General features: G+C 43.2%; 1 protein-coding gene across 3 annotated transcripts in view; it reads right to left on the reverse strand.

Annotated features, from left to right (window-relative positions):
• The window catches only part of EZH1 (enhancer of zeste 1 polycomb repressive complex 2 subunit), a 32,220-nt gene extending 20,191 nt beyond the window's left edge, over positions 1–12,029 (reverse strand). For 2 of the 3 annotated variants that reach the window (XM_060082569.1, XM_060082566.1), the window contains exons 1-4: positions 11,992–12,029; positions 1,715–1,835; positions 1,462–1,590; positions 242–361 (exon numbers count right to left, since the gene is read on the reverse strand). In XM_060082569.1, the coding sequence (XP_059938552.1) occupies positions 242–361; positions 1,462–1,590; positions 1,715–1,835; positions 11,992–12,002 (381 nt within the window). In that variant the 5' untranslated portion in view covers positions 12,003–12,029. Of the gene's footprint in view, positions 1–241; positions 362–1,461; positions 1,591–1,714; positions 1,836–2,433; positions 2,525–11,991 lie in introns of all 3 variants that reach the window. The other variant, XM_060082567.1, reaches the window with a different exon arrangement.
• Positions 12,030–13,285: the final 1,256 nt, after the last annotated feature.

A 13,285-nucleotide genomic window follows, 5' to 3' on the forward strand; every position in this document is an offset into this window, starting at 1 on the left:
CAAAAAAGAACCAGCATCAATTCTGAGGTACACTTCAGAGAGCACAAAATCTAACAAGTTAGAACAACTTGCAATACGTGTTTTTCAGAGTCAATAAATTACAAAAACATTCTGCTCTGCAGGTCCAAGCTTTGTTAAGTATATTCTGACAATCTTTACCCTAAGAGGAGTGCCAGCATATCAACATTAAAAAAAAAAATCATTAAGTTTAAACAATCACCACGGTACTTTCAATACGTACCATAAAGTTCTGCTGGAGAGGGGACCAGGAATACATGATGGGAACCAACGCAACCGTGTTCAGAGACCTCATTAACATATGTTGGCTTGCAAATCCCGGGAAAATGCTCTCTATGGTACACTGAAATGTAAGAAATGACGTGGAAAGGGAAGGGCAAGCACACAACCCAAGACAGAATTGGAGTTTCCTTCCAAACTGATCCCAGTAGCCTTCTAATTCTTACAAATTAATAAGCTGAGGGTTTTGTAACAATCAGCTCCTAAAAGGAACCACTCAAGTGTAAACCTGTGGAAAGCAGGAACTGTCTCTTATTCACCTGTGCATCCTCTACAGAGTCCAGCACAGTGCCTCCCACACTCAACTGATGTTTATCTCAATCTAAAACTGTTGGTCTCCTTGGGCTGAACCCAACAGCAAAGGGCCTCTGAGAGTCCTAGGAGATAAGGAGGAAGACAAGGAAGTTTTCCTGAAGACCTAAACTTTAAGACAGTAGACATCAACTTAGCTGCATAGCTGATGGGGACAGTACAGGGAGAAGCAAAGTAGTATAGAGATTACAGTCACATTCTGCTTTGGGAAAGAAAGTTGCTCTCAATAAACGATCTGCTTTTTATATTTTAAAAATATTATCTCTAGGGCTTCCCTGGTGGCGCAGTGGTTGAGAGTCCGCCTGTCGATGCAGGGGACACGGGTTTGTGCCCCGGTCTGGGAAGATCCCACATGTCGCGGAGCGGCTGGGCCCGTGAGCCATGGCCACTGAGCCTGTGCGTCCGGAGCCTGTGCTCCGCAACGGGAGAGGCCACAACAGTGAGAAACCCGCGTACCGCAAAAAAAAAAAAAAAAAAAAAAATCTCTATAATAAACTAGGATGATTTTTTAGTTTACAGAAAGGGATGTCCCTTTCATCAATATACTCCTATCCATTATCCATGGCATTCCTTTCCCAATTTCAAAGTAGTGGAGGTGCCAAACAAGGCACAAAAAAGGTTGCTTTGAAGCTTGTATACAGAGCCCAGGAAGGTAGACAGTAAATGTCTTATTTTTCTATGAAAAACTCATGATTATACTCATTAACTGAGAAGAACAATTACCATCCCAGTTATTCAAAGATGACTACAGTAGCTGTATCCATTACCCTTATTTTCTAATATCACAGATACAGAAAAAAAACCCTCAAGTTCAAGAAAGAGAGGAAGGCTGAACTTAGACACTGGAAGTACCTTTTTGAGAAAAGGATGCCCACTCACAGGCTTCATCAACTGGACAGGTTGGACACGAAGCTTCTTCCATTCTTCATTGAGGATCTGGGTTTTTTCTTGAACTTTTGCAAAATTTGCTACATACAGAGCCTAGCAGAGCCGAAGAAAAAACTGTTAGGATTTCAAGAGAAGAGTAAGAAAAAAGAAATCCAACCCCTCCATATTGGATCAATATGTTAAAATACATAACCTTTCAGTTGAGAAGTATTTTTACCTTTGCACCCATATTCGCCTGAAGCCGTTTAAGTTGCCGAAGTCGCATGTATTCAGATTTAACTTTCCTCTTCCAGTAAGTGATACATTTGGAAGTTGGGGGGTTTGGTAAATCCATTTTGCTGTAACCAAGGAGAGGCAGAGATGATAAATAGCATTCAACTGCCTGGAAATGAAGCATTCCTCAAATTCAAATAAACATGGTCAATTATGCTTTCATTCCCATTACATTTAGTCATAAAAACATAAGCTTAAAGAACCCAAATCTATGAGTTCAACAAAAGTTCCAATTAAGAAAAGATTTCATACCAGCAACTTCTGGTCTGATTACCCACAAGCTTAGCCTCTGTCCTGTGGTACCTTGTTTTTAATTTAGCTCTCAAGAAGTCCTTTCACAGATATTTAGGAACCTGGATTACTTGGAAATTTGGAAGCCTATCCACTCTACCTTATTAAGAGAAATGTTTAGCAAGAACTAAGTTAATATCAAAGAGCTTCGTGGAAAGATCCACCCACAGGATAAAACTACACCTGCCAGACTGCCTAAATCTACCACATGCCTAGCAATAAAGGTCGGATATGACAACAGCATAATCTTATCTCTAAATCAAGACACATGGAAATATATAACATTGCAAATCACTTTTTTTGGGGGGGGGCCGTGTTTGAATTAAGGTTCACAGTTTTAAAGAAGTACTTATCGTACCACACTCTACCTACCTCGTAGAATGCAAGGCAAAGGGTATAGTTTTACAGGTGTCTTCTGTTCTTCAGAGGAACGGCAAGACACAAAGGCCAAACAAATGTTCAGCTTTTCAAAAGAGAATAGACAGTGGTTTCAAGTCAGTGGAGCATATTTAGACCCTGATTCCCGCAGTAAGATGCTCCCTAAGAACTATGAAGACTTTGAGGTCTCTGCTACCACTATATCTGCATGTAAGTCAGGTCCTAATAATACCTGATGCCATTTGAGAAGTGTGCTTTATTTTATTGAATTCTGTCCTTCCAGTCATACATACAAATATATTCTCACAATTACCAAGTGCGCTTTTCTGCACCAATTTCTAGCCTCAGCCAGCAGGCCCATCAATTAATATTTTAGAGAAAGAACAAATATTAAGTGCATGTAAAAATTCAATCAAATCTGCAAGGTTATGTTTTTATTCTACATCAACTACTTAGGTTTCCTGGAGACCTAAGTCTATTTATTTCACCTAATATTCTACATTTCTAATAACATTATAAGGAGCTATGAAGAGCCAAAATTTGAAAGAGAAACTAAAGTTTAGAAGCATTTTATTTATTCATTTATTTATTTATTTAGCCGCATCATGCGGCATGTGGGATCTTAATTCCCCGACCAGGGATCGAACTTGTGTCCCTTGCAGCGGAAATGCAGAGGTTTAACCACTGGACCGCCAGGGAAGTCCCCTAGAAGCACTTTTAAATTACCTGTTTTCACCCATAAGAAATGACAGCACAGACAAGAAAACAGCAAAATTTAACCCACTGTCACACATATGCCACGATCAGATCATAAGTATAATAGCTCACGCTACTGGACTTCAAGAGGACTATATCTGAATGTTTCATTTGAAGAACCAAACGGATTGGTGTAATGCTATGTTAAACTTAAAGGATAAATGAAGTAAGGACTGAATAGCAAAGAAGCAGACAGACTCACTGTGTTTACTGTTAAAGCAATCAAGTGATTCAAGCTCTTAAAAACAGAATTCTCTGTGAGTTAAATATTATCTCTCTGGGGGAAGGGAATTTAACAACGACAATACCATAACCTAAGAATTTGAATCCCAGAAGCTAAGGTACTACGGTGCTGGGTTATAACAAAAATTAAACAGACTTGAATTTCTTTCCTATAAATTACAGCATCTCTCTTCTTCCTACATCTTTTTTTTTTTTTTTTTTTTTTGCGGTATGCGGGCCTCTCACTGTTGTGGCCTCCCCCGTTGCGGAGCACAGGCTCCGGACGCGCAGGCTCCGGACGCGCAGGCTCAGCGGCCATGGCTCACGGGCCCAGCCGCTCCGCGGCATATGGGATCCTCCCAGACCGGGGCACGAACCCGTATCCCCTGCATCGGCAGGCGGACTCTCAACCACTTGCGCCACCAGGGAGGCCCCCTACATCTTTTAAGTACTTCTCACGCCTCTATGGAATGGGGACCAAAAGAGGGACTCTTTTTTAGAATGAAAAAACCATTTAAGAACATACACCCTGCTCACAGGTAATATTAAGTAGTTGCTCATAGAATTTCTGCCCTGAACAAGCTTAATAATAATCTGCTTTAGGAAATGAAAAAATGATTCAAATCTAGGACAAAATGCCTCCCTAAGAAACCTTAGGTTACCCTTATCGAGACCCACATGACCCAAAAAATTGGTTTTGAACTGAAATCCCTCTCCCATTCCTTTTGGAACTCATTTTCCCCTTTTTTTCATTTTTTTTATTTTTTAATTTTTTTCATAAATTTCTTTATTTATTTTTGGCTGCGTTGGGTCTTCATTGCTGCACACAAGCTTTCTTTAGCTGCGGTGAGTGGGGACTACTCTTTGTTGTGGTGCGCGGGCTTCTCATTGCGGTGGCTTCTCTTGCTGCGGAGCAAGGGCTCTAGGCGCGTGGGCTTCAGTAGCTGTGGCTCTCGGGCTCTAGAGCACAGGCTCAGTAGTTGTGGCATACGGGCTTAGTTGCTCCAAGGCATGTGGGATCTTTATTTATTTATTTGGCTGCATTGGGTCGTCGCTGCTGCACACGAGCTTTCTTTAGTTGCATCGAGCGGGGGCTACTCTTCGTTGCAGTGTGCGGGCTTCTCATTGCGGTGGCTTCTTGGTGTGGAGCACGGGCTCTAGGTGCGTGGGCTTCAGTAGTTGTGCCTTGCGGGCTCCAGAGCACAGGCTCAGTAGTTGTGGCACACGGGCTTAGTTGCTCCATGGCATGTGGGATCTTCCCGGACCAGGACTTGAACCCGTGTCCCTGCATTAGCAGGTGGATTCTTAACCACTGTGCCACCAGGGAAGCCCCACTATTTCTAATTTTACTCAAGTGCTTTATTTAGCCAGAGCAGTACACACATGTACATGAAAATGTCACTGAGTTTTAACCAGTCATAATGTATAATAAGCCATGCTTCCTTCCTCCTTTTACAATTTAAGTGATATTTGAATCTCATGTGACCCTGAGCCAATATTTATTTTGCTTGGCTTTTTAATGGGTTTTCAGTGTCTCAGAAAGTTTATTTGGCAGTTGGCCAATCCCCACAAAGTGCATGAGGAAGATGAAACATACTGTTTGGAACAGATAGGTTTGATTAAAATAAACACCTGAAACACAGCCATAAGATGGGTTTTCATAGCATCTGGACATTAACAACTATCACTTCAAAGATTACATATAAAAAAAAGCAAACAAACAAAAAACTCAGCATTCACTAGAACAGATTTGGAGAAATGGGTCCCTTCATCTTAGGCAAAGGAAGTGGCACACAAAAAATACTTTAAATTTTACTAGATCTGTTATTTAGTTACTTATATACACAAAACACTATTTATATTCCAGTTAAGTACTAAGCTAAGAGCTTTTCATTACATTCACCTATACATTGAGAATATACTCCCAAAATATGCTATTGTGGTCAAGAAGTTTAAAAATAAGTCTTTATCTAAATAATTCCTGCAACTCAATAAAATAAAGAACCCAATAAAAAGTGGGTAAAAAATGTGAACAGAGGGCTTCCCTGGTGGCGCAGTGGTTAAGAATCCGCCTGCCAATGCAGGGGACACAGGTTTGAGCCCTGGTCTGGGAAGATCCCACATGCCACGGAGCAACTAAGCCCGTATGCCACAACTACTGAGCCTGCGCTCTAAAGCCCATAAGCCACAACTACCGAAGCCCACGCGCCTAGAGCCAGTGCTCCGCAACAAGAGAAGCCACCGCAATGAGAAGCCCGTGCGCCGCAACAAAGAGTAGCCCCCACTCGTGGCAACTAGAGAAAGCCTGCGCACAGCAACGAAGACCCAACACAGCCATAAATTTTAAAAATAATAAAAAATAAAAATTTAAACAGATACTTCACCAAAAAAGATACAGAAATGGCAGATAAGCTCACAAAAAGATGCTCAACATTATTAGTCATTAAGGAAATGCAAATTAAAACCACACTGACATAACTATTATACAACCACAAGAATGGCTAATACTAAAAAGAGTTATAATACTAATTGCTGGTAAGGATGTGGAACAACTGGAATCTTCATACATTGCTGGTGGGAATGCAAAGTGGTACAGCCACTTTGCAACATTATTTTTTTTACTTTATTTTTATTATTATGATTTTTTTGGCCGTACTGCGTGGCTTGTGGGATCTTAGTTCCCAGACCAGGGATCAAACCTTCATCCTCAGCAATGAAAGCGCAGAGTCTTAACAACTGGACTTGGCTGTACTGGGGAATTCCCTGGTACAGCCTCTTTGGAAAAGTTTGCCAGTTTTTTTTTTTGTTGTTGTTGTTGTTGTTTTAGCTAATTGGGACTCTCACTGTTGTGGCCTCTCCCGTTGCTGAGCACAGGCTCTGGGCGCGCAGGCTCAGCGGCCATGGCTCACGGGCCCAGCCGCTCCGCGGCATGTGGGATTTTCCCGGACCAGGGCACAAACCCGCGTCCCCTGCATCGGCAGGTGGACTCTCAACCACTGCGCCACCAGGGAAGCCCGACCAGTTTTTTTTATTATTATTATTCTGTTTAATTTTTTTGGCTGCGTCGGGTCTTAGTTGCAACACGTGGGATCTTTTGTTGCAGCATGCGGGCTTCTCTCCAGTTTCTCTCTAGTTGTGGTGCGCAGGCTCCAGAGAGCATGGCCTCTCTAGTATTGGCGCATGGGCTCAGTAGTTGCAGCATGTGGGCTTAGTTGCCCCGTGGCACGTGGGATCTTAGTTCCCTGACCAGGGATCGAACCCGCATCCCCTGCATTGGAAAGCGGATTCTTAACCACTGGACCACAAGGGAAGTCCCGCCAGTTTTTTTTTTTAATAAAGTTAAATATATACTTACCGTAAAACCTGGCACACAATTTCTAATTATTTATCCAAGGGAAATGAAAACATATGTACATAAAGACCTGTACACAAATGCTCAGAGCATCTTTATTCATAATAGCCAAAAAGTGGAAATAACACAAATATCTATGGATTGGTGAATGTACACAAAGTGCAGTGTATACATACAATGGAATACTACTCAGCAATAAAAAGGAACAAACAGTTCCTGTATATGCAAAACATATCGCAAAAGCATTATGCTGAGTGAAAGAATTCAGACACAAAAAACTTCACACTTTACGATTCCACTTATATGACATTCTACTAGAATGTTTCTAGAAAGGGATTAAATGGAAAGAAGCACAAAGGAGATTTTTGAGATGATGAAAATGTTTTATACCTTGGTTGTGGTGAAGGTTATATGACTATGTACTTTTATGAAAACTCACTGAGTTTCTGGGCACTATACACATAGAAAGAACCTTACTAAAGAAGTTGTGACACTGAATTCTTATTTAAAATAAAATTATAGCATTAATATTTTCTAGTGTTGCTTTACAAAAAGAATCAGGTCACGTGCACTTGAGACAATGGTGATAAATATCGAAGCAGGATTAGTTTTTAGCAGACCCAAACGCTGGCTCTTAGGATGTACAACATTGATTCAGAAGAGTTAAAGGAACTTCCTAATAAGCTAGAGTCCTACCTTGGCTGGTTCTGCATTACACTAGCATAAAGCTTAATATTTATTGACTGCTGGGAATTCCAGTGGTTAGGACTCCATGCTCTCACTGCCAAGGGCCCGGGTTCGATCCCTGGTTGGGGAACTAAAATCCCATAAGCCGCCTGGCTTGGCCAAAACAACAACAACAACAACAACAAAATATATATATACACATATATATGTGTATATATATATATATATAGACTGCTCATTATCATTCAGTAAAACAAGACCTTTTAGTTATTCCATTTTGAATCAAAATATTAGGGCAAGTGTGTCAGAGAACACAACACATCAGAGGCACTAAACTCTACCCATTAAGGAACGCTTGACTTTAAGTTTTGGAGCACTGAAGTCCCCACTGATAGTCTGTTGGACTAAAGAGGCCAGGAAAGAGCCCAATACACAGTTTGGACAAATTAAAAACAAACAAACAAAACTAGGGACTTTCTGGAATGGAGGTGTTCTCTAAAAGCAGTTTTTCCTTTTAAAACCCTCTCCCTCAATCTTAATTTGATATAATTCTCTTCACCTTTCTCAACATATTTTTATTTAAAAAATTTTTGTTCTTTTGTTTTATCTTTTAGATTTCACATATAAAAGAAAACATATAGTATTTGTCTTTTTCTGTCTGACTTCAAGAAGCATAATGTTCTCCAGGTCTATCCATGTTGTTGCAAATGGCAAAAAAAATATTTTTTTTAAATACTTATTTATTTATTTATAGCTGTGTTGGGTCTTAGTTGCAGGATGCGGGATCTTTTATTGCAGTGCACAGGCTTCTCTCTAGTTGTGGCACGAGGGCTCAGTAGCTGCGGCGTGTGTACTTAGCTGCTCCTCAGCATGTGGGATCTTAGTTCCCTGACCAGGGATCGAACCTACATCCCCTGCATTGGAAGGAGGATTCTTTTATTTATTTATTTATTTGTTTGTTTTTATTTTTGCCTGTGTTGGGTCTTCATTGCTGTGAGCGGGCTTTCTCTAGTTGCGGCAAGCGGGAGCTACTCTTCGTTGTGGTGCACGGGCTTCTTTCTGGTTTCTTGTCTTGTTGCAGAGCAGGGGCTCTAGGCATGCGGGCTTCAGTAGTTGTGGCACGCAGGCTCTAGAGCACAGGCTCAGTAGTTGTGGCGCACAGGTTTAGTTGCTCCACAGCATGTGGGATCTTTCCGGGCTAGGGCTCGAACCCGTGTCCCCTGCATTGGCAAGCAGATTCTTAAGCACTGCACCACCAGGGAAGCCCCTGGAAGGTGGATTCTTAACCACTGGACCACCAGGGAAGTCGCCAAGTGGCAAAAATTTTATGGCTGAGTAATATTCTGTGTATGTGTGTGTGAGTGTGTGTGTATCTCATATGTTATCCATTCATCTGTTGATGGACACTTAGGTTGTTCCTATATCTTGGCTATTGTAAATAATGCTGCTTTGAACATTGGAGGCAAATATCTTCCTGAATTAGTGTTTTCATTTTCTTCAGATAAATACCCAGAAGCAGAATTGATGGATTGTATGGCAGTTTTATTTTTAATTTTTTGAGGAACCTCCATACTGTTTTCCATAGTGACTGTACCAATGTACATTCCCACCAACAGTACACCAAGGTTCCCTTTTCTCCACATTCTCACCAGCATTTGTTATCTGTTGTCTTTTTTGGTAATAGTCATTCTAACAGGTATGAGGTGATATCTCACTGTGGTTTTGACGTGATGACGAGCATCTTTTCACGTGCTTGTTGGCCATCAGTTTGTCTCCACTGGAAAAATGCCTATTCAGCTCCTCTGTCCTGTTTTTTTCTCTTTTCTCTGTAGTTAACTATCCTTTGTAGAAATGTAATGTGTTTTTAGTATTGCTTCCTCAAACCTTCTTTGGGAAGTAGCTAGTCAACAAAGTAGAGACTTTTTAAACTTAGTACAAGACAGGAAAAAGATATACTTAGCAAAATAAATTGTTACAATTTTCACATAAGGCACAAATCAAGGGCAGGAATTGTTACCTGGAGAACTAAGGAAGCCAGGTTTCAGATCTCAAGAATTAAAGAGACATAAATAATATCTTAAATAGTTTTAAAAGGCAAGTATAAGAGAAACAAGTCCAACTACATTTTCTCCTCTTTTCCCTTCTCACAAAAGTCTTCTTGGGAATAAAATTTCATTTTTAATCCTAGGCTCCTTATTCTAGTGCTGTTTCAAAGAGAATTAAAGTAACACCGGACTTCTCTGGTGGTGCAGTGGTTAAGAATCCACCTGCCAATGCAGGGGACATGGGTTCGAGCCCTGGTCGGGGAAGATCTCACATGCCGCGGAGCAACTACGTCCGTGCACCACAACTTCTGAGCCTACTCTCTAGAACCCGTGAGCCACAACTACTGAAGCCTGTGCACCTAGAGCCTGTGATCCACAACAAGAGAAGCCACCGCAATGAGAAGCCTGCGCACCACAATGAAGAGTAGCCCCCGCTCACAACAACTAGAGAAAGCCTGCGCGCAGCAACGAAGACCCAAGGCAGCCAAAAATAAAATAAATAAAATAAATTAATTTTTAAAAAATTAAAAAAAAAAAAAAAGAATCCGCCTGCTAAAGCACGGGACACAGGTTCAAGCCCTGGTCCAGGAAGATCCCACATGCCACGGAGCAACTAAGCCCAGGTGTCACAACTACTGAGCCTGCGCTCTAGAGCCCGCGAGCCACAACTACTGAGCTCACGTGCCACAACTACTGAAGCCCGCGTGCCTAGAGCTGGTGTTCCGCAACAAGAGAAGCCACCTCAATGAGAAGCCCGAGCACCGCAACGAAGAGTAGCCCCCGCTCGCCGCAACTAGAGAAAGCCGGCATGCAGCAACGAAGACCCAACGCAGCCAAAAATAAATAATAAATAAATAAATTTATTTTTAAAATAATAATAAATAAAGTAACACCATAATGAAAAAGTCATTTCCACCTCAGTAAGTTTTAAAGCTGTGCCTTGGCATCGAGTTCTGTGATTGGCCTATAAGTACTCTGCCAGTTAGTGGAAGAACTAGGATCCAGATCTCCCAACTCCCAGTCCCAGAGATCGTCCCATTACTTATTTATTCCACAAACATGTATTGAGCACCTACTGTGTGCCTCGTAGTGTTTTAGTGCTTAAAGTGCATCAGTGAATAAAACAAACCAACATCTCTGCCCTGGGAGAATTAATTCACGCTGTCTGTACACACTCAGCATACACCCTGACAATAACAGTATTATTACATCTTTACAGATGATCCTTTCCCCTATTATAAATGTGTGTGTGTTTTAAGTACTTTATCTCCTAATAATTTCTTCTACGCAATTAAGTAATCTCCTTTATCAATGCCACACATCCCAGCCCTGGGGTTTCCAAGGCTTAAAATAGACAAGCTCTCACAGAAACCTCTGATGGAGTTAGCACCTTCTCCGGCTGGAAACGTCTTTCTTTCAAGTTTCCTAAACTTAAAAGCACCGGGTGGGGGATTTTTCTCTTCAAAGGCGTCATGGCAGCAAACGCGGAAGAAAAGACCCACACTTTCAAGGCCATCTTTGCACGCACCCAGTGGTCCGGCTACCTCGTCTCTTGGCCCCCGTCCTCACCCCTGTATCCCCAGACTCGATACCTAGGCGACCCTATTAACAATCCCATATTTCACCTATGAAAAGCCCACTCTCAATATTTCCATCGGCGGCACGAACATCCTTCCACCTCCCTTCCCCTCCCCGCCCCCGAAACAATTTCTCAGTAGTCGCTTTTTACCTAAATAAGTCTGTCCCACATTTCCTAACAGGCATGTCCCGAATACACCACCTTGCCTTTGCTTCAAGGCTCTTTCCCTTACATTATTTGATCCCCAAGAGAATTCTGGGGTGGGCAGGGATTGGCGCGAGACCAAATTTGGAGAGAAGCCTCTTACTCAGGGTTGGGACTAGAGGGAGGCTAGCTGGGCGCCTAGTGCGCAAACCCGAAGGAGGCACGCGGCACCGGCTCGACCCCAACAGTGAGCGCCCCTTTCCATTTTGCTCCTTAGGAGCCTCACTCGCCTCACCCTGTTTTTATTGCCACCGCTTCCTCAACACCCCCAAAGTCATCGCAAGCTGAGCCCCCTTGTCTGGTCCTTCCCGTGCACTGCCCCAGGTCCCCGGGAGTCCACCTCGCTAAGGGCCCCCGCAGGTGCCACCGCCCACCCACGCCCTCCCGGAGCTGGGGCTCCCGCCCACCCCACCCCGCCTTCCAACGGGATTCCCCGTCCCCGGGCCCGCCCCCGCCGCTCCTCCTCCCCGACACACCGCCCTCCCCGCCGCAGACGCGGTCCTCGCCGGGGGCTCTCTAGCCCCGCTGCCCGCTTTCCCCAGTCTTCGGAACGGGGAGTGGGCGCCCCGCTACCCCCCGCCAGGCAGATAGTGTGCTCCTCCGCTTCCTTCCAGTTCTCTGACCCCTTCGACTCTCCCTCCCTCAGGCCCCGGGTGACAAGGTGCGGAGGCCCGGCCCCACCGCCAGGCCCAGGATTGTTTACTCACTCATCCTCCATCCTGAGCCGCAGGGACCTGCCACTAGGGCGCCTGCGCGCCGCGGCCCCGCCCCCACGCCGCGGCCCCGCCCCGCGCCTCCTCCCGGCGCGTGCGCAGTGCGCCGCCCGCGCCCTCTGGTCAGGCCGGCTGGGCATCGTTCTTCGCACTTCTGCGGTTTGGCGCCAATACCCCAAACTCGGGAGTCCGAGGTGGTGCAACCCGAGCCCGACAGTTTCCAAGGCGGCGCTGTCAGGGGACAGGAAAGGCTCTTGGGAAACCTCCCGGAGCCATTAATATCTTTAAGACTTTATCCAGTAGTTGCGTCATCCGCACACGCTAGTGACATGCCTCACTTCATAATTTGAAACCAACCTGGAGCCCCTTCATTACAGATCCTTCACATCTACAAATACCCGCAAACGCCCGTCTATGGGCTCTAAGGTATCATTCTTGCTTTATTTACACCGCACTGCCCTATTTCTGTCAATAGTTTTCTCAGTCACTTAGATTCAAATCAGTTGCCTTGAGTCAAAGTATCTTCTCACAAGATACCTATAAGTTACCAAAGGAAAAAGAGTAACTTTACAGGAGAGAAACCTGGCAGACATCACCTTAACCAAGTGATCAAAGTTAACGTCACTAGTGCTGAGAGATATTCTCACTAGGTACCTCTCAATATGATGCAATGAGAAGGGTACAAAATCACTTACATAGTTGCCTTGAAAAAATGCATAAGCTGAGTTAATCATGAGGAAGCATCAGACAAATCCAAAATAAGGAGCAGTTTACACAATAACTAGCCAGTATCTTCAAAAATGTCAAGGTTAAAAAAGACAAAGGGTGAGGAACTGTCCAGGTTAGAGGAGACTGAGCAGACATGACAACTAAACGTAATGTGTGATCCTGGCTTGGATCCTCATCCAGAAAAAGCACACCAGTGGGATAACTGATGACATTAGAATAAGGTCTGTAGATTAGCTAATAGTATTTTTTCCATCTTAATTCCTGGTTTCGGCAATCGCACTTCTTCAACATTTGAGGAAATTGGCTCCAGGGCATAGAGGAACTCTCTACCACTTGTAACTTTTTTGTAAATCTGAAATTATTTCAAAATATAAAGTTAAAAATTAAAACTTAAAATACAAAATAACATTACCTTAAATTTGTCTCCACAGACATAATTTAAAAGCCTATAATCATTTTTTGTTTCAAATAATTTTCATAACAACTCTATGAAGTAGGTAGGAAGGATTTCAGTTTTACACACGAGGCTATTCTGGTGTAAAGGAGTTAAAAGTCTTGC

This window comes from Mesoplodon densirostris, chromosome 18 (assembly GCF_025265405.1).
Source record: "Mesoplodon densirostris isolate mMesDen1 chromosome 18, mMesDen1 primary haplotype, whole genome shotgun sequence".
Taxonomy (NCBI): Eukaryota; Metazoa; Chordata; class Mammalia; order Artiodactyla; family Ziphiidae; genus Mesoplodon; species Mesoplodon densirostris.